This window comes from Impatiens glandulifera, chromosome 6 (genome assembly GCF_907164915.1).
Source record: "Impatiens glandulifera chromosome 6, dImpGla2.1, whole genome shotgun sequence".
In the NCBI taxonomy this organism is placed as follows: domain Eukaryota; kingdom Viridiplantae; phylum Streptophyta; class Magnoliopsida; order Ericales; family Balsaminaceae; genus Impatiens; species Impatiens glandulifera.
Window position 1 is genome coordinate 37,078,320 of NC_061867.1, and position 19,665 is coordinate 37,097,984.

General features: G+C 34.0%; 2 protein-coding genes across 3 annotated transcripts; one reads left to right on the forward strand and one right to left on the reverse strand.

The window, feature by feature from the left end:
* The first annotated feature begins 5,095 nt into the window (after nt 1-5,095).
* On the forward strand, nt 5,096-5,701 carry LOC124943569 (keratin, type II cytoskeletal 1-like). The gene is made up of 2 exons (XM_047484063.1): nt 5,096-5,599; nt 5,687-5,701. The coding sequence occupies exons 1-2, from the start codon at nt 5,096-5,098 to the stop codon at nt 5,699-5,701; spliced, it is 519 nt and encodes a 172-aa protein (XP_047340019.1).
* A 4,142-nt stretch (nt 5,702-9,843) lies between these two features.
* Nucleotides 9,844-19,307, reverse strand: LOC124942054 (RNA polymerase II C-terminal domain phosphatase-like 4). 2 transcript variants are annotated; one of them, XM_047482464.1, is made up of 14 exons: nt 19,291-19,307; nt 19,019-19,123; nt 18,006-18,478; nt 17,771-17,846; nt 17,573-17,648; nt 15,361-15,518; nt 15,162-15,247; nt 14,961-15,076; nt 13,761-13,941; nt 12,037-12,326; nt 11,581-11,769; nt 11,426-11,482; nt 10,359-10,670; nt 9,844-10,270 (listed from the first exon to the last, which is right to left on the reverse strand). In XM_047482464.1, the coding sequence occupies exons 3-14, from the start codon at nt 18,421-18,423 to the stop codon at nt 10,265-10,267; spliced, it is 1,965 nt and encodes a 654-aa protein (XP_047338420.1). In that variant the 5' UTR covers nt 18,424-18,478; nt 19,019-19,123; nt 19,291-19,307; the 3' UTR covers nt 9,844-10,264. The 2 variants fall into 2 exon arrangements, with proteins under 2 accessions (XP_047338420.1, XP_047338419.1); XM_047482463.1 differs by lacking the exon at nt 19,291-19,307 and having other exon boundaries at nt 19,019-19,203.
* Between the last annotated feature and the right edge of the window lie 358 nt (nt 19,308-19,665).

Here is a 19,665-nt window from a genome sequence, read left to right on the forward strand (position 1 = left end):
TTCCTTTTGAGGTTCGGTTCAGGGATGTCTACCAAATTACCGTTTACTTGATCAAGGCTAGACATATCGGTAGGCTGAGTAGGGGTGTCAGACCGACCGATTTCCTCGGTTTGGACCGAAGTGTCAACTTCCTGTCGTGGGACAGCTTGATCCGGCTGGGTTTCATCATTACCCATTTGGTCATGGACAAACCGCCTGAAAACCAGAATTTCATCTTCACTATCAGAATGGATATTGTTATTTTTCAATCTGTTATGTAGATCAAAGCATGATGCAGTGTTGCTTTCAACCGATTCATCAAAAACAACATGAAGTGATTCCTCCATAGTTAAGGTTCTATTGTTATACACTCTATATGCTTTACTCACTGCTGAGTAACCTAACATGATCCCAGTATCAGATTTTGCATCGAAAGCAGATAGATAGGTTTTACCATTTATGTGAATATAGCATTTACAACCGAAAATCTTAAGATACCTGAGGTTAGGAACTCTATCAAAATATACCTCATAAGGTGTTTTGTTGTGAAACTTGTTAATTAAAGACCGGTTTTGTGTGTAACATGCAGTATTGATAGCCTCAGCCCAGAATTTCTGAGCAATACCCGAGTCGGCTATCATAGACCGTGCGGCTTCCTTGAGAGTTCGGTTTCTTCTCTCGGCCAGGCCGTTTTGTTGAGGAGTCCTAGCACTAGACAACTCGTGTCTAATACCGGATTCATCAAGAAATGTGGTTAAAGCACTGTTTGTAAATTCGGTACCTCTATCACTTCTAATGCTATTTATGCGTGTTGATTTTTCATTTTGCAAACGTTTAAGTAGTGTGATCAAATTTGATGTGGTTTCACGTTTGGATGGCAGAAATATTACCCATGTATATCTAGAGTAGTCATCAACAACTACCATAGTGTAAAGCATACCTCCTAGGCTGATGACCTGAATTGGTCCAAATAAATCCATGTGAAGAAGATCTAAGAATCGGTTAGATTGAATGTGTCCTTTACTCTTAAAGGTTGACCTAGTTTGTTTACCCATTTGACATGCTGAACAAACCTTATCCTTATTAAGTACTATGTCAGGAACTCCTTCAACTAACTTTTTACCGCGAATATAGTTTAAGGTTTTCATGTTTAGATGGTTTAGTCTTTTATGCCACAGCCAGGTTTGATCGGTCTTGGCTATCATGCATATAGGATATTCTACTTTATTATTTCAATCTACTTTGTAGATGTTTCCTAACCTATTTCCGGTTAGTAGTGTAATACCTTGAGAGTTCTTAACTAAGCATGCATGTTTAAGAAATTCTACAGTGTATCCAGCATCACACATTTGACTAATACTTAGCAAGTTAAAACGTAGGTTTTCAACTAAGAGTACATTATCAATTGTCAAGTTACCATGGACAATCTTACCCTTTCCCACAGTTCTACCTTTTGAGTTGTCACCAAAGGTGATTAATGCACTGGTTTCTATTCTGATGTCGGTTAGAAGATTGTTGTTCCCGGTCATATGCCTGGAGCAACCACTATCCAAGTACCATTCAGAGTTTCCTAGCCGTTTCTTTAAATCCTGCAAAATGTACATATTTACAACTATTTGGTACCCACATTTACTTGGGTCCACAGGCGATTAGTCCCTTGGGTATCCAGACCTTGACAAACCGGACAGTTTTCCTGGTTAATGTCTTAACTACTTTTCTTGCACTCGGTTTTGAATCTTTCTGTTTTCCTAAGAAGGCCTTGTGTGGGGATGATTTTTGGTTTGTCCTATGCGGTTGTGAGACGACTTGCCTATTTTTGAATAGGTTGGCTTTCTTTTTCTCAGGGTGAAGCCATTTCTCAGAATCGGTTGGACCTACGTATGTTAGTTTATCTTCCGTATAGTAAGCAGTTAGTTCCTCTTCAGCGGTTAAGGAACTTCTTATAAAACTTACAAAGGGAAGATCATCCTTTGTGAGCCTTACTTTGTCTAAGTGTTTTTGGCTTTGGGATCTATTGTTTTTGTAACCTAGACCAAACATGCAAGTAGGGTGTCTTTTATAACTACACATTTTTCTTACAATTTTACTAGATCTATTCCATGCGGCCAATCTATACTGGAGTCGGGCATTTTCTTCCTCGGTCAACTCTTGGACTAGCTCATTGAGCTGTTCGGTTTCAGAGGATGGTTCAGGCACTAACTCGGTTTCTAAGGTAGGGATTTCATTAGGTTGTATGATCTTTGATTCGGTCAGGGTGGGTACTCTAAGGTCCGCTCTAAAGTTGGGTTGCTTAGGTAATAGAGTTAGTAGGTTCTTATACTCTGCTACCATATCATTCAATGCATTATATAACTCATCTTTAGTAAATTCTTCACAAGGAGAGTCAAATACCTGTTCCTCATTTTCCATGAGGCATGTGAGTTCATCATCACTGTCACTGTGAGCCCATAAGCTTCCTCCATCATCGGCTATCAGTGCTTTCTGAACCTCACTTCCTTCACCGGTTTGTTGGTAGTTATTTCGGTTATTTTGATTATCCGGTTTCCGGTCATCTCTCCTCAGTTTTCTGCATTCCCACTTGAAATGTCCCAAACAGTTGCAGTTATAGCATCTTACATTTGATTTATCACCATAGTTGTAGTTGTTTGTTGGTTGACTTCTTTTCATGAACCTCCCAAATTTCTGTGCAAGCATTGCCATGGCATCTTCGGTGAACTGTTCAGCGGTTCTGATCGGTGTAGGTGCAACAGGTTCTGTGGATGTGATTAGTGCTCTGGTTGAGGTTGAAGCTGAAACTTCTTCTTCAGTCCTAGATCTCATTTCAAACTCATACGCCTTAAGATCTTCGAATATATCATGTAGTTTCAACTTGCTTAGGCAGTTTGATTCACTCATCACCATTGTCTTTATATCCCATGCACTTGGAAGAGATCTTAGCGCTTTCATGATAACTTCCTTGTTGTCATACCTCTTGCCAAGGGTTGCTAGCTCATCTATCACACCTGTGAACCGGTCACTGTATTATCTCATTGTTTCTCATGGACTCATCTTGATGTTTTCAAACTTCTGAGTATCCACCATTATCTTGTTTTCCTTGGTTCTTTCATTTCCCTCATGAATCTAAATAACCGTTTCCCATGTTTCCTTTGCGGTTTTGCAGTCTCTGATCTTGCAGTACGTGTTTCTGTCCACACCGTTGGAGATGCGGTTTCTGGCATGGTTATCCAGATTGTTTCTTCTCCTATCTTCAGTTGTCCAGTCCTTTCTATCCTTGTCAATGATTATCGGTCCTTCTGCTATGATGAACTGCATTTCGTCATCCATGGTGATTAAGTGCAGATGCATTTGTGCCTTCCAGTTGTCAAAGTCATCACCTTCTAGCATTGGGGGCCTATCAAAAGACATGCTTGCTTGAGTATTGAAACTAACTGCTCTGATACCAATTGTTAGGATCTAGGTCGCGGTTGGAGGACCAGGGTTGGACCGGTTAGCGCGTCTCACTCAAAGGGTGGTGATTAATCCGGTTAAAGATTAATACCGGGGTTTCAATACTACACAAACTGTCACAAACCCTTGAACCAGGTTCAAGCGCGGAAGTGGTTTGTTTCAAGTTGAAGCAGCACACTCACAAGATAGGCAGAACCGGTTTTGAATAGGATAGGTTTGGAGATTGTTGGGTCGGTTTTGTGACTTAGTAATTCGGTTTAGGTAATGTAAAGTCGGTCAAGGCGGTATAAGTAGGTTAGTACAGATCGGTTATAAAGTAAATCAGGCGGAAAGTAAATAACAAGACAAGTTTTTATGGATGTTCGGAGATAAAACTCCTACGTCACCCCTTCCTCTCGAAACCGCGAGAAGGATATTCACTAAGGAATACACAAACACAATCCGATCGAGACTTATTTCCTACTCGATAACACCCGTACAATTTTAACCAAAATTGTAAATACACACTTCAATTTAGCACTTAAGCTTTCTAGAGATAGAGCACAATCTTATCACTTGTACATTAATTGTCCATTGTGTCCCACATTTACTCCTCTTCAGCTCCTCCTTTTATAGATGAAATGTGCCAACGGTCACATTTCATTTCCTTGAATTTGATTGGTTGAGCAGAGGATCAGTGATTCAGACCTGGCGGTCAACTTTTCAGACCTGGCGGTCTAGTCTTCTAGTATGTAGGTCAAACCGGCTAGGTTTGTCTTTTACTTAATATGGCAACTGTCGGTTAGACAGTTGTCTGTACTTAGAAGATTGTCTTTCTGATTTATCCTGAAGTGGAAAGATCTTGTAGGACAGTTTTCTGTAGCCTGCAGACTTTCCTCAGACTTGTATGAATATGGCAATGTTCAGTCTGTTCCTTTGGCATCATTCTCAACAGATACCCGAAGTATCTTTTTATACTGGTCAGTTATGGATGTTAACCGGATGACTTCCGGTTTTTCTTTGGCTTCTAAATGACCGACTGTCTGATGTTTCCGGCCTTCTATTTTGACCGATCTTGACTTTCTTGTGCGGTCATGTTTCTGGTCGGTTTAATTTCTTGATCGGTGGAGTTTCTTAATCGGTTGAGTGATTTGACCGGTCCGGTTCATTGTCTGTTCCTACATAGGAAGTTTGTTTGTGTTAAGTTCTATTAACCGGTCTATTTTTATCTAACAGAAGTGTTAATGAAAATGTCAACATTCCTCTTCACTACTCTAGTCATCTTTATGAGAGATTTTAGAGAGCTGAAAATGAAATATTAGAAGAGGAGCAGAATGAAGTTGTTAAGGTAGCTGAGAAGAATCAACCGGAGCAATTCATGCAGATTCATACTCACTTTGAGCCAATTCAGAGTATGGCAGTAGAGTCTTAAGAGAATTCATCAAATGAAGAATCCTCTGCTGAAAGTAACAAGCTGTTAAAGTCTTTGAAGTCTGTGCTCTCATCTCTTCAGAAGAGCATGATAAAGGCCTTGAACACCCAGGAAGAAGAAAGAAAGGATTTTGCCGAAGTTATCAAAGTTCTTACTGAATTGGATAACACTCTGAAGAAGAACACGTATGAGACTCACGTCTCAAATTTAAACTTCTTCAAGTTTGAAAAGAATCTCTTCAGCGGTCAATCTGAAATGATGGACATTGAAAGGCACATCAATGATGACCATCATAGGAAGACTTTGGATGAATTCAGTCTGGTGAAGAATCAGATGGTGGAAATTCAAGGTTGTTTAAGAAGAAATGATAGTGAACGACAGGAATTTGCTGACTCTATTGCAAGGAAGTTTCATGCAAAGGAGAACGCAAAAGCTAATGCTGAAAGAGATCAACCTCGAATCACCCAAGGCGAATCAAGTAGAAGAAGTGACGGTGTGTTAACCGGCACTAGATCCAGACGAGCTCCAAGCAACGATGATAATCCTAGGCCATCCAAGAGAGGTGGAGGTCGGAGCGGTGGTGATCGTGGAGGCAGAAGTAGTGGTGGTGGTCGTAGTAGGCTATCTGGTGTTGATCAAGGAGGTCGTGCCAGTGATGGTGATCGTGGTGGTAGATCAAGTGGAAGCGGTCGTGGTGGTCGCAGCTTTCCTCCTTTTCTCAACATGTTAATCGGCCAAGACATGAGCCCAACCGATCCTCGAGTAAAAAGGGAAGAACAGTAATTTCTTTTCTTCTACTCTGTTTATGTCTTTCAAACAATGTTTCTTTGATAATATTCTGAATATTAGTTTTTGGAAGTTTGATGTAAGTGAACAAGGGTTTGTTTATTTATGTGATGAATGCATATTTTGGTATATACATATGTAGGTTTTCAATTTCTTCATCAAAAATGGGGAAATTGTTGGGTCAAATTATTTTGACTAAGTGTTGAAATAATTTAACCATTGAGATTTTGATGATGAAATGACTTATGAGTTTTGATGCAGGTGTATCGAAATCATATTTCATAAGACTTGGCTCTAATGAGGGTCATTAGACCGATTTTGGCATTAGATGCATAGAATTAGACGTGTAGTCTAACTCAGCGGAGTTAGACGTACAGTCTAATGAATGCACAGAATTAGACGTGCAGTCTAACTCATGAAGTTAGACGTGCAATCTAATAGATCTCAGAATTAGACGTGTAGTCTAACTCAGCGGAGTTAGACGTGCAGTCTAATGTATTTGGAATTAGACGTGTAGTTCAATTTATACGGAATTAGACGTGTAGTCTAATGTATACGGAGTTAGACATGCAGTCTAATGAATTCACAGAATTAGACGTGCAGTCTAACTCAGCGGAGTTAGACGTGCAGTCTATTGGAATGTGAAGGTTAGACGTGAGTCTAACTCCTTCAGACAAGTTTGAAGTAGAACCGGAATTAGACGTGCAGTCTAACTCAGCGGAGTTAGACATGCAGTCTAATGGTTTGTGTATAATTAGACGTTTAGTCTAATTAGTGAAGGTTAGACGTGAGTCTAACTCCTTTAGACAAGTCTGAAGTAGAACCGGAATTAGACGTGTAGTCTAACTCAGTGGAGTTAGACGTGCAGTCTAATGGTTATTGGATAATTAGACGTATAGTCTAATTAGTAAGGTTAAACGTGAGTCTAATTCCTTCAGATTAGTCTGAAGTGATTGTAATTAGACGCAAGTCTAATCCCATTAGACCAGGCGGTCTAATGGATTCTGCTCTTAGACGGAGATGTTTGATTTCATTAGACAAAGGCGTCTAATTGAAATACGTCTAATGCTCATCTTAAGCAGTATGCTTGAAGCTAGCACCCGCCTACCCACGTGCTATAGCTGTACCCTACTCCTGCTCCACTTTATAGTGAAGATTAGTACAATAGCTATATGCAACTAACCAACGAATGCCACATAAGAGAATTTTCCTCATATTACTTGTTTTGTAGGTACATCTCTGATGGAATATTCGGCGCACTACCAGTGGTGTACGACCACGATTCTTGTGCTTAGAACCTGCTGTGTACAATGGAGGCTTTCCAATGGAAGAGTGTCACGTATCATTTTAAAGATTCGACCGTTAGTCTCTGCCTAGTATTTATCAAATCTCAAGGACAACGGACAATCTGTCAATCAATCGAATGCGAACTGAACCAACAAGCAATCTGATATTCCAGAGAGAGAAATCAAGCCTTTTATTGTGAAGCTGTTTTTCTGATTGTACTGTGTGTGAATCAAGAGAGAGCTAGAATCAAAAACACCTTTAGCTGAGTGATATTCTTCATATTGTATATTGAACAGAGTGTGTTCTGTTCAATAGTGAGCTAAGTGTGTGTAAACTGTATTTGATTCGAATCATATTATAGTGAATCCTTCCGGTGGTTGGAAGAAGGGGTGACGTATGAGAGTTTCTTCGAACATCTATAAACAAACTGTTGTGTTCTTCATTTCTGTCATCTTTTCATCTTTCATCTTGAGCTTCAAACCCAAGTAAACAATTATGCATTGAATCTGTTTCAAGTGTTTACAAGTATTTGCGTAGAATACAAAGTGAATTAAATCCCTAACATTATTTCTTTTAAAACCGTTTTTCATAAGTCTTCATCAATAGTCAGACCCCGTCTCTATCGATAAAGCCAATCATATCAATTGATATATGGATAAAATTAGATTTGTTCTTTTGAATCTCCAATAAACATAGAAAAAAATATGGAGGAGTTTAAAATTTTTGAACAAAGTGATTTTTTATTATCTCTTATTTAATTATTAACATATTTTATAAGTTGAATAAGTTGTATAAGTATTTTATGGTGGATGTTTATGATGAAATAACTTATGTAATTTATTTTTTATGTTAGTTTAATTGTTTTTTATAATTTAATTAAAAAAATCAAATTTTGTTTTAATTATAATAATTCGAATTCGATTTTGCAATAAATAAATGTTCGAATTCGAATTATACAAACCAAAAAATCAAATTCAAATTTGATTTGATTTAAATAGAATTTATTCGAATTCTGTTCGGTTTTGACTAAAAAAAATTCAAAAAACTCGAATAGAAAACTCGAATAACCCAAAAACTGAATTGTTGAACATCCCTAAGATATGCTCATATATAATGCACTCAAAACTGGTTAAAAAGCACGAAACATACAATGATGGTCTGCTCACCAATATAGTTAAAATTAAGATATTATTTAAAATTGTGATAAGTTATGAGCTCGTTAAGTCAATAATTTTTTTTTAATGCTAAAAGTTTAGGATAAAAAATGTTAGTTATATATAATTAAGTATTTTTATACTTAAATCATTTTAAAAAATATATATAATTAATTAAAAATAATAATGACAAATAAACAATATAAAAAATTATATTTATATAATTAATTATATTAATTCATTTATTTTAATAAATAATAACATTTTTATAATTTATAAATATAAATTTATTTTTTTCTTATAAAATTTGTATAAAATTAAAACTATTTATAAAATTGTAAAAACAAATTTCATAAATTTAAAATCGTAAAAACTAACTAATTTAAGACTTACCTAACAAAACTCTCACTGTATTCTAAAATTGTAAATGGTCCGTTTTAAAAATTAAATTGAAATTAAAGAGTATTTCTCCTAACTAGTTATTAGAAATTTTGTTACAACTTAAAAAAAATTAAAATAAAAAATCATTTTTAAAAATATATAAAATTAATTAAAAATAATAATAACAAATAAACAATATAAAAATTTATATTTATAAAATTAATTATATTAATTCATTTATTTTAATAAATAATAATATTTTTATAATTTATAAATATAAATTTATTTTTTTCTTATAAAAATTATATAAAATCAAAACTATTTATAAAATTATAAAAACAAGTTTCATAAATTTAAAATCGTAAAAACTAAATAATTTAAGACTCATCTAACAAAACTCTCACCATATTCAATTGTCCATTTTAAAAATTAAATTGAAATTAAAGAGTATTTCTCCTAACTAGTTATTAGAAATTTTGTTACAACTTAACAAAATTAAAATAAATTAATAAAAAATCTTACACTTATTTATTTAAATTGAGTATTATACCTCGGAAATAAAATAGAGTCTAATGGTTCGAAAGCGTTTTTGGATGAAAACAGAAGATATAAGTTGTAACTTTCATTCTCCTTAATTAATAATAAAAATTAATTAAAATAAAACAGTCCAATTATGGTTAGAAAGCGGTTTTGGATGAAAACAGAATATATAAGTTGTAACTTTCATTCTCCTTAATTAAAAATAAAAATTAATTAAAATAAAACAGTCCAATTATTTAGCTGTCCATTCATATAAATATGAAAAGAGATATTAAAGGGTGAATAGTGAAGTTAATGGTCTACGCATACCAGGAATGTATTAATGATGTGATCAATCATTATTATTCAATTATATATATCTAATCCTAATTCAAATAATACATAATTTTATTTATATATTTTTCCAATAAATCAATTCCAATTATTCTCTTATAAACTAATTTTGTATATACCTAAAAGTGTATTTAGATATTAAAAGAACATAAATTATTACAATTTTTTATTTGCTACCTTTAAAAGATTAAAGAAGTCTACTTAAATTATACAGCAACACAATAAACTCATTTAGAAACTATTTTTTAAAAGAACTTTGAAGCTATATCTTAATTTCATTAAAGAATAGCTGTTTGCAAATAGAAGAAAAAAAAACTTTATCAAGTGCTAGATACATTTTCCCATCTCAAAGAAATAGCTGTCTACAAAGATTTTTATTAAAACAGTATTTCAGTTAATTTATCAATCAGATGTAAATTCAAATAAATCACATTTAGAAAACTGAACATAGACTAACACATTATAATTATTGATGGTTTCACATTGGGATCCAAATTCCTATACAAACAAAAAAAATGAAATATACATTTAACTTGAAAATAAATAATAATAGCATGTCTAACAATGAAATGTACAAATGACCATTAGAACATTTTGCAAGTGACTACTACGACTTTTCGAAAAAAAATAACTACAAGTTTCTTCTACACCAACAAAACTAGTGACTACTACTTCCACAACAAAAATATTAGTTTTTTCTTCTTCTACACCCAAATCTCACATGATGGGCTACAAAAATATGTTTAAATGTTTCTTTTTCTAATATAAAATATTCAAAGTCATTGTCAAGAACAATATGTTATCAGTATTGTTTCGTTACAGTTAATTCCCAAACAAACAATACCTCTATTTACAGTTTCTTGCACTGAAAGACGCACTTTGAACTGTTGATGTTGCCAACTGAGAATTTCAGGCAAGAACTTCTAAATTAGGCTTTCTGTTTAAGTTAGACCTGTAATATGAAGAAATGAAAAAGTAAATCAAATAGCACACAATAGCCACTTAATAAGAAAGGGACAACAGATGATTATTGGCTCAACATGTTTTGTCTTTTTTTGGTTAACTGGAAAGTTTTCTTCAGGTGGTCTGAACCAGAAGTAATTGGCAGCTTCTATCCACTGTGGGGTCACAACAAACTTCTTCTCCTTAATTGCCCAGTGCGATTTGTCAGTTCCAGCATCTGTTGCGACTAAGTGGGTTACAGACGAATCAATTTCTGTTGAACAAACGGCTCCTAGTTTATCTGCCATTTTCCAGAGATGTTGATTTTCTGCAATAACATTATTTGGGAATACACGGCTGAAGACCACTTTGCACCCCTTTAAAACTTCAGTCCGAACTGTTTTCAGAACCTAACAGGTATAATCAATCATTATTTTTTCACACTTTGAATAGTGTAACAAATTGTGAAGAAATAACAAGATAATTAAATGTCTAGAATGCAACACCTCAAATGGATGAAAGAAAGAAGTGTTGAATGCCTATTTTAACATCCGAAAATTTGTCAAAACTCACAATGATGCAAAAAAAAATATGGTCATGATTTAGAAAATAATTTGGACCATGACCTGGCAAAATCTATAAAAATCACAAATTTTAAAATAAAATTGCATTATGATTAAAAAGATCCATAGAAATCTTGATCATGAATTTTATACCAAAAACTACACTATAATCTAGAAGATGATCCAAAAACAAAAAAATAAACCACGAACAAAAAAAATCACAATGATCAAGAAAATTAACTGGATCATGATCCGGAAAAATCTACATTTGTTATGTTTGTGAAAACATACAATGAGGTGGAAAATAATTTGGATCATGATTGAGAAGATCTAGAAAATAACCTGGATCATGATTTTGATACCAAATGAAGTAAAAAATACACTATAATCTATAGCATGATCCAAAATAAAAGACAAACAAAATAAAAGATCACTTTCAATTTTACCTTGGTGGCAATTTTCTAATAAGTTTGTGATTGTGCATGCAAGAGATCGTGACAAAATAAAAATTTCCAAATAAGCTCAAATGTCATTCAACTTACCATTTTCAAAGTGAGAAAAGTTATCACAAAAAAGTTGTATGGTCAAGCAAAATCTTTTACCTGTCTTACATCTTTGCTGTCCAGCGGGATGATCTCTGATGAACCCACTTCAGTTTCCTGTAATGAAGTTGGAATCAGTGACAAGAGGATTTACAAAAGTACTTCAGTTCTGAATTCAAAGGAAGGACAAAAATGAAAGGGAAACACAAAAGTACCTCAGCGAAGAACAAACCATGAATCCGCTTAAGAACTTTAAGAACCGAGGCAAGAGCTCCATCAGTCTCACTTTCATCACTCCTCTGCTGAGAGAGAGACTTGGAGCTATAACCAAATTGTCGGCAACTGGAGGCGAAGAAATGATATCTTTCCATCAGTATCAGATTCTCCTTGTGCTTTCCCCATACCTAAAATCATCACAAAAGAAAAGAAAGAAATATGCAGATGGAAGGAAACATTAGAGCTCTCATATTATCCTTGAACTAGTGATAATAGAAAATTAATATGCCCCATTTGGAAAACACTTATAAATTTTGGAATCTATCTTCTGACTAAATTTAGTTTCCAAACATTTTTGTATCTGGATCCAAATACAAAATCAATAAGTGTTCCATGTGGGTATATAGTTTAGCTGACGTATGAACCTAGAAACAAATAGCATATGAACAACCAACCACTTCTGTATCATCAAGAATAAGGGTAGCACTTTCTTGTCCAACCACCACATCCAAACCCTTCTGATGCTTCCGAGTGCAATCATCATTGGCAATCACTCTTGTACCAAAGTATGTTTTTGTTGGGTCAAGCAGACTTGCCATTTGTAATGCATAGGCCCTTTCCCCCATGGTGTATATGTACATTTCAAACAAGGGACTCAATTCTTCCAAAAAAGTACGAATAAAAGGCCTCAACTTGGTCAACATGTGCATGGAATCCAGTTTAAACAGGCTGCCCTTCGGTATATCTACCATAATGTTTCAATATCATTACAAGAAAACAACAAGGTTAGAAAATGCAACACAAATACATCTATAATAATGCCTAGAAGACACCCCTACTTGAGATTTGTACTTAATCACCTCTAATAGCAATATAAAGAAAGATCCATATCATGGAGGAGGATACCAAATATCAAATAAAATTATCAAAAAACTTCCAAAAGAGAGGGGAAAACCCTTTCTTATGTCAGAAAATAACTTGTTTACTTTGTTAACCAAACGCAAAAAATATATCACTTGGTTAATGTACATTACCAAATGAAACAGCTTCACTTGACCAAGACTTAGATTCATTGATTCCTCAAATTCAACTCAGTTTTTATTTTTCTTTGAAGTTGCATCTTCAATCCATAACTCGAGCACAATAACTGACTGACCATGCAGATATATAGTTGCATATAAAAAAGAAATGCAGATACCAAATTGCTACATCTCCTTGCATTTGAAAGTGTAAGGAACACTTTAGTTTTCTTGTCAGCTACTTAACAGGACTAGATAAAATCTGCTTTCTATATAATTGGACAACAATAAGTGCCCCCACAACAAATAAATATGCAAATATCATTATGAAGAACTAAAATGTATGAAAAAAGAATGGGAACATTCCTTTTCAGGAATTAGCTATCTATATGCCTATCAGGACATGTAGCCCCATTTGCAAACATTTTTTAAATTTGTTTACACTGTAAACATTTATAGTCAGTATTTTGATCCAAGTTTTCAAACATTTTTTTTATTTTAAGAAACCAAAATAAAAAAAAAAAATCCACATGGGGCCATGATAAACTTCTAGTCAAGACAGCTAAATGAAAAACAATGTCCCACTTACAACAAACACAGGACTGGTTTGCTTTGTTTTTTTTAAATTAACTGATTTATTTGAAAAAAATATATTGTTTGATAAAGATTGATTTATTCTAAAGGATAAAATATCTTTTAGTATATAATTCTTTTAAAATATAAATAAATTATGATTTAATAAACTTGTCACGGAGGTGACGTCTTTAGTTACAAACAACTGAAAAAGTAAGAGAAAGAGGAAAGGGAAGAAGAAAGGGAACTAGAAAAAGCATCAACATCAGGCCTGATGACCCCATGGATTGCAATTACAATTATAAGCATTCAACTACAAAGAATCACACCAAGCTAAATTGACAAACCGTCATCTTATCTTAATCATCCTCAGCATAAACTAAGCTGTCATCTTAGCATTTAATATTTTGAAATGTTATAAAGAAGAGGGAATTTTGGTATTTCATTTGATGATTTGATGGAAGAAGTGATTAAAGATGGTATGTTCGTATATTTGGTTTAATCCAGATAATCCACATAAATCAATGCAATAGTTAATGACATAGGTTGACAACCAAAGAAAATGTGTGCATAAAATTTGGACCTACCTTGCAGGGAATCTATTTGGCCCATCAAGTACTGCTCCTCCGATGTAACATCCATAAATCGGGTTGAATTGAGAAGGGTGTGATCTAAATCAAGGACCAGGTACAGCTTTTTTTGCCGAAACAGATTCTTCAAATCTCTATTGCATACTCGGGTTATCTCATCATCTTTGAAGGTTAGTGCCTACCACCAATTTTATCATGAAAATAAAAGTTTCAAATAACTTCAAGAAGCTGACAAATAAAATTGAAACTTTCCACATGCAGCTGACCTAACAAACTTCATATATGTTAAGAAAAGCATATCTTCTTGCACAATATACTTGGCATCATTTGGTTAGGGGTGTCAGAGCGACTGTGGGGATAGTACAAATATTCCTATAGTAATAAATATATGTTTATGGTTTTCCTTTTTCCATATTCACAGTTTCATTTCTCCATACTCATTACTCACAGACTCACAGTACAAAGGTACAAGTTGTGTCCGGGGAGGGGTACAAGCTTGTATTCCCCTTTCCCCCATGTTTGTTACAAGCTTATATAAAGCATATATGATGCCTCATATATACTAGGAATTCCACTATCACCCTTTTCTGCAGTAATGGGGCAGTTAGTTTGGAATTTTTTTGCTAAAATTGTTCGGAAATTTGCTTTATGAAATGAAGAGTCTTGAATGAAAACTGGTAATAATTGTTTCGATTTACAAGTGTCTAATTTTATTATATTGTATTTTGATAGGAATAAAATAAATGAGAAACAATATGTACTCATATAAATGCGATTTCATAACTTATGTAAAAGAGTAATTAGATAAAGTTTAAAGTAAGTATCTAAAAATATACAATAAATAAAAGAAAGAATTGCAAGGCAAGTGTTTCAAGAAATAATTAATAACTATATAAATTAAAACATTATTAATAATTAATAATACTAAACCAGGACATCTAAAAATAAAATTCTAACTTTATTTTAATAAAAGGGTAAAAATGTCTTTTACTACTTATACTACATGCTTTTACTCTTTACCAATGAAAAACTGTAAAAAAACATACAACTTGTACCTCATCTAATCCCTCTAATCAAAAAACAATAATATATACAACTAGTACATGCTATTAACAATGTAACATTAGAACAAACATAAACCCTATTTTACAGGTCACCAACACAATGCTCATGCTTGTTTCTAAAGCGCATACATACCTTGTGTATATAACGAAGTGATACATGGCCTTCCTCAACGTCCACCCTTTGCCCACATGCAATACACATTCCTCCAAAAACACCAGGATGTGTGCATATATCCGTCTTGACAGAAACTTCAGCATAAAAAACAACAATATAGAAACACAATTTAGCATGAGCTGTTAAAAGAAAATGTATCAAAGTAAATTAGAAATTCACCAGAACTATTCTCTGTAATTTGGCATGAAGATGATGTCCCAATTTCCTCCACGTCAACAGATGCCTCCACCTTGCGCCTCTTAACACTAAATAGATATTAAGTTCCAATTTAGGCTAACTTGTCACAAAGACACCAGAAATGTTATTTTTATCATAAAACAACAGGATAGAGGCAACAGAAAACTTGACATCCAGACACCTAATGGATTCAGAAGACAATGTATCCTCATCCTCATCTGCATCACTATCTTCACGATCGGGTGATGTATCAGACGCAGTATCTAACTCAGCGTCCAGCAGTGCAGCAAAGTCATCGCTACTGGATGAGTTTACTGGAGAATCAGTTGCTACACCCATCTGAACATACAATGCAGAACAAGATTGTAGATAATTGATTATTGATGCTATTGTCAATTAGTGTGAATTCCAACCATATTAAGTAGTAGACAAATTGGAATCAAGGAAAATATGGTACACAATCAACCTTAACCGTAAATCTCTTAATTATAGATATCAATTATGGAGATTTGATTTTCCTAAATTATAATGATTATATTTATGTAAATAGTGATTCAATTCCTTGTAATGTATATATATACAGAACTGAAATAATCTAAATTTCCATTCCAATACTACTTTCTGGTTGTTGCATGGTATGAGAGCAGAATTTAATACTCTTCATCAATAAAGATCCAAATTCATGTCATTATGAAGAATGTCACTTTGCGAAACATACTCTAAATGTATTTCCTAAAATTCCTTATCTGTCTACCCAACATTTCTCTCTAATCCATATTGATGCTGGAGACCATCTAGAGTAAACACTATGGAGGTCTAAATGCTTTATTACCATCATTATCATACAAGAATGAACTGGGTATAACTAGGGGTGAGCAAATAACGGGTAAATCAGATCCCCAAACCGAACTGAGCATTTTGAGTAAGACAATTCCAGTTGGGTTGGGTTGGGTTGGGTTGGGTTGGGTTGGGTTGGGTTGGGTTGGTTTTGGGTTGGATTAGATTTGGCTTACCCAAACTACCCAAATAAAAATAGAGACAATAAATGTTTAAGTGACTCCACCCCTTTCAATAGGAAGACATATGTTTTCTAGAATGTATCAATAAGCTAGACCCATACTGCGAGTTGCTATCAGTACAGATAGGTCTCTGGGTGTTGGACTCTCATATAGGGTAACTCAAATAAGCATTTAAACAATCTATGAATAATACATGTTTCACAACCTTCCTGAGTTTCTTTGAATTGCTTGGAACTGAAATTATAGTTTAGAGTTGATCATCAGATATTCGTTCAGGGCAACGATCATTGAGGTACAAATATTTATTAATCACAACTTTCTACTCGGCATATTATTGCAATGCACAGATTACAGATCCCTATCATTATTAATATGCAATCTATCATGCGTAATCTATACCTTTTTCCTAAGCAATAAATTCTATATTTCCATTACAGTATGCAATAACTCACACTGAGAATGGGTTCAAAATTAATCATCTAAAGGTGTAGTGTTTAAAGGTATACAAAACATTCCTAAGAATTTTTGTTATTTTAAACAGTTTCATCACTAAAATAATTGCACTTAGACAAATGCAACACTACTCATGTGTTTCTGCAGGTTGATTTACCAAGAAACCATATTCTTGCAAATTCTCAAAGTTTGAGAAAGATTCCTATTTTTAACCCTAAAGTGGTAAAGGTGGTAACATTGATTCTGCTTTAGTTGTGTAAATGGATAAAAAATAATGAAATTATGTGTTTCATATCTGTTAGTAACAAGCTAAGGTAGAAGGACATAAAGTTGGAAGCCAAAGTAAGAACTTCTTTGATGTAGGGTTATCTGGAATAATCTAGGTTATTTGAAAGAAATCTTGTTGGATGAATAAGTGGATCGTTTGGATTAAATGACGAACTCTATATTTAATATTTTTAAATGGATATTTGGTATTTTGTTGATGATTTGAATGCTCATGGGACAAAATTCCTGATTTTAACTCTGCCTCAATCTAACTAACAGCCTTCAAGAAAATGAAACTTACACCCTTATTTAACTGAACAACCTTCAAGAAAATCAAACTTACACCCTTATATAATGCAAATGCTGTGAATATCACCTTGTCTTGAATTTCTATGGATCGGTGGGAAAATCTATAGCATGACATAGATAAAGAACAAAATAAGCCATCAAAGTTCCTTATTTTAACAACTCTGTCTCAATTTAAAGAAAAAAAACCTTCAAGAAAATGAACCTTATGTCCTTATATAATGCAAATACTTTGTACATCATCTTGTTCTGAATTTCTATGGATTGGTGAAAAAAATCTAAGGCATTATATAGATAATGAACAAAATAAACCGCTATAGATTAACTTCAAGGGATACATCAGCTTACAAGCAATGAAGAGCAATTCTGATCATGCAATTGTGAACATGTCTGCAGTAGTTCCTCAACCTTCTCTTTACTTTCTCTATTAAAAAAATGATTGATTAATAAAAGTTGCCCACCACAAGATTAAGGAAGTACCAATTATGGATTTGTGCATCAATAACAAATTTTCATGGTAAAGGAAGAAGAGCCCAGAAGTCATACCTTGTTAGGGAACTATTTGCTACATTCACTGAAGGTTGTGGTTGAACAATTTTGGCTTTCTTGACACTAGAGATATCTGGGATATTATATTATGGACAAAAAAAATAACCCTTGTGCTAAATAACCTATCATAATTTGAAGTCAGAAAGTAAATGCTCATTCGACATAATATTATATGAACTCCTATACATTTGCAGCAATATGGAGTCAAGACATACAAAAATACACAGGATACTACTTTCTTCTCCTTCATCATAGCTGATAGCACATCCATCTCTCTTAAGACTGCCTTCTTTAGCAGTCCGACAACCATTTTCAGCAAGTGCTTCAGATAAATCAAGTTTTCCATTGTCAGAAGTATCAAGCAACGATATTAGCCTAGCATTTTTAGACTGTGTTATATTGCAGGCAAGATCAACATTTTCTGCAACTGCCATGGTCTCATTCGTTCCAGAATTAACATCTAAAGAATTGAAATTGAGAATGCTGCTTGTATCAGCAGTAGGTAAAATTTCTCCATCTCCATTTCCACTTCCTAAGTTATCAGTTCCTACATCAATGTGCTCAAAACCAGGATTAGCAATGACTTCATTTCCAGTTCCACCATCAGAATTGCTTGAGGTAGGGAGAGCAATCAAATCACCAGTCTCCATGGATAATCAAAACACTAATGCTACTTGACGGGTTTAACCTAATGTAGAATTTTCCCTACACAAAACATATGGTATTAAGAACTTTCAATTTATGATTTGTAATTAAATTAGTTCAGGATTTAACATACTCAAATGGAACTTAATATCTAACTTTACAGCATTCTAATTAAATTCAGTTTTTATTTTCCCCCAAATCGACTTTGCCCAAAATCCATGGCTCATATCCTGTCAAATATAGCCAAGAACACCACAAGAACAATTCAATTTTGACAAAGATCTTTCACAACAACTATGAGTTATAATCCATCCATCCATCCTTCATAAAAATAAAAATAAATGAATCACAAAATTACATATCTATACAAAATTAACTATCTAGGTTTCCAATTAGCTACAAATTGCACCAATCAATAAACACGAAGTTATTCGAAAGAACCCACTTCTTTCCGTGCATATAGATTAGCAACCGGTATAGCAAGTTCATTTGTTACGTAAATTTCATCTTATATCAGATATCCATCCTGCTCCAAATGCATACAAGATTGTAGCTTTGTATACTCATACATATATATATATAGGAAGTCAATGTTCTTACCTTGAAGGGAAGAAGAGACGGCGGAGAGAGAAAAGGGGGAGCATATATGATGACCTTCAGACCAAGGTAACAACGAAGAGATCGCGGCCCGAGGGAATGGCGATCCTAAATCCAACAACGGAGACACGTTAATGATACAGTGTGGAGCTAGTCTGAGCTAGATACGGTTGTTTTATATGTTCTACATGCATGAAAAGACAACGACTGTTGATTATATATTAAAGACAATAGAAAATGAAGATCCTTTAATATGATTGGAAGAGTGTACAAACCCGTTGTTTAGAACGGTAGTGTAGTAGTCGAGTTCTTGAGTTCTTCTATGACCTATTTATGTGTACCTTGTATTGGACCAAGCACAATCTAACATTAATATTGTATTATTAAATTACATTTGAGGTTAAAAAAATCATAATTTCGGAAAAAAAAATGATAGAGAGAGTGACACTAAGGCAGCAACTCCCCACCAGTCGGCCAGTCTCTCTAAATGATAACTCAGATCGTAGCAGACAACGACCTAGAAGTCGACTACTGCGAAGAAGACCACCGAGAAGAAGACCACTGCGAAGAAGACGACTCCCGCGAATAAGACGACGACCGAACTAAACTGTAATGTTATTTTTAACTTAAAGTATAATGTATAAACTGTA

Bases quoted from the DNA above. Each gene is read 5' to 3' on its own strand.
- LOC124943569 (XM_047484063.1), top strand. From the start codon at position 5,096: ATGGACATTGAAAGGCACATCAATGATGACCATCATAGGAAGACTTTG.
- LOC124942054 (XM_047482464.1), bottom strand. From the start codon at position 18,423: ATGGAGACTGGTGATTTGATTGCTCTCCCTACCTCAAGCAATTCTGAT. The intron at 15,248-15,360 runs GTGTCTGGATGT...ATATCTATTTAG, and splicing joins TTGTCTTCTGAATCCATTAG to TGTTAAGAGGCGCAAGGTGG. The intron at 11,770-12,036 runs GTTGGTTGTTCA...TGATGATTTTAG, and splicing joins TTCTTGATGATACAGAAGTG to GTATGGGGAAAGCACAAGGA.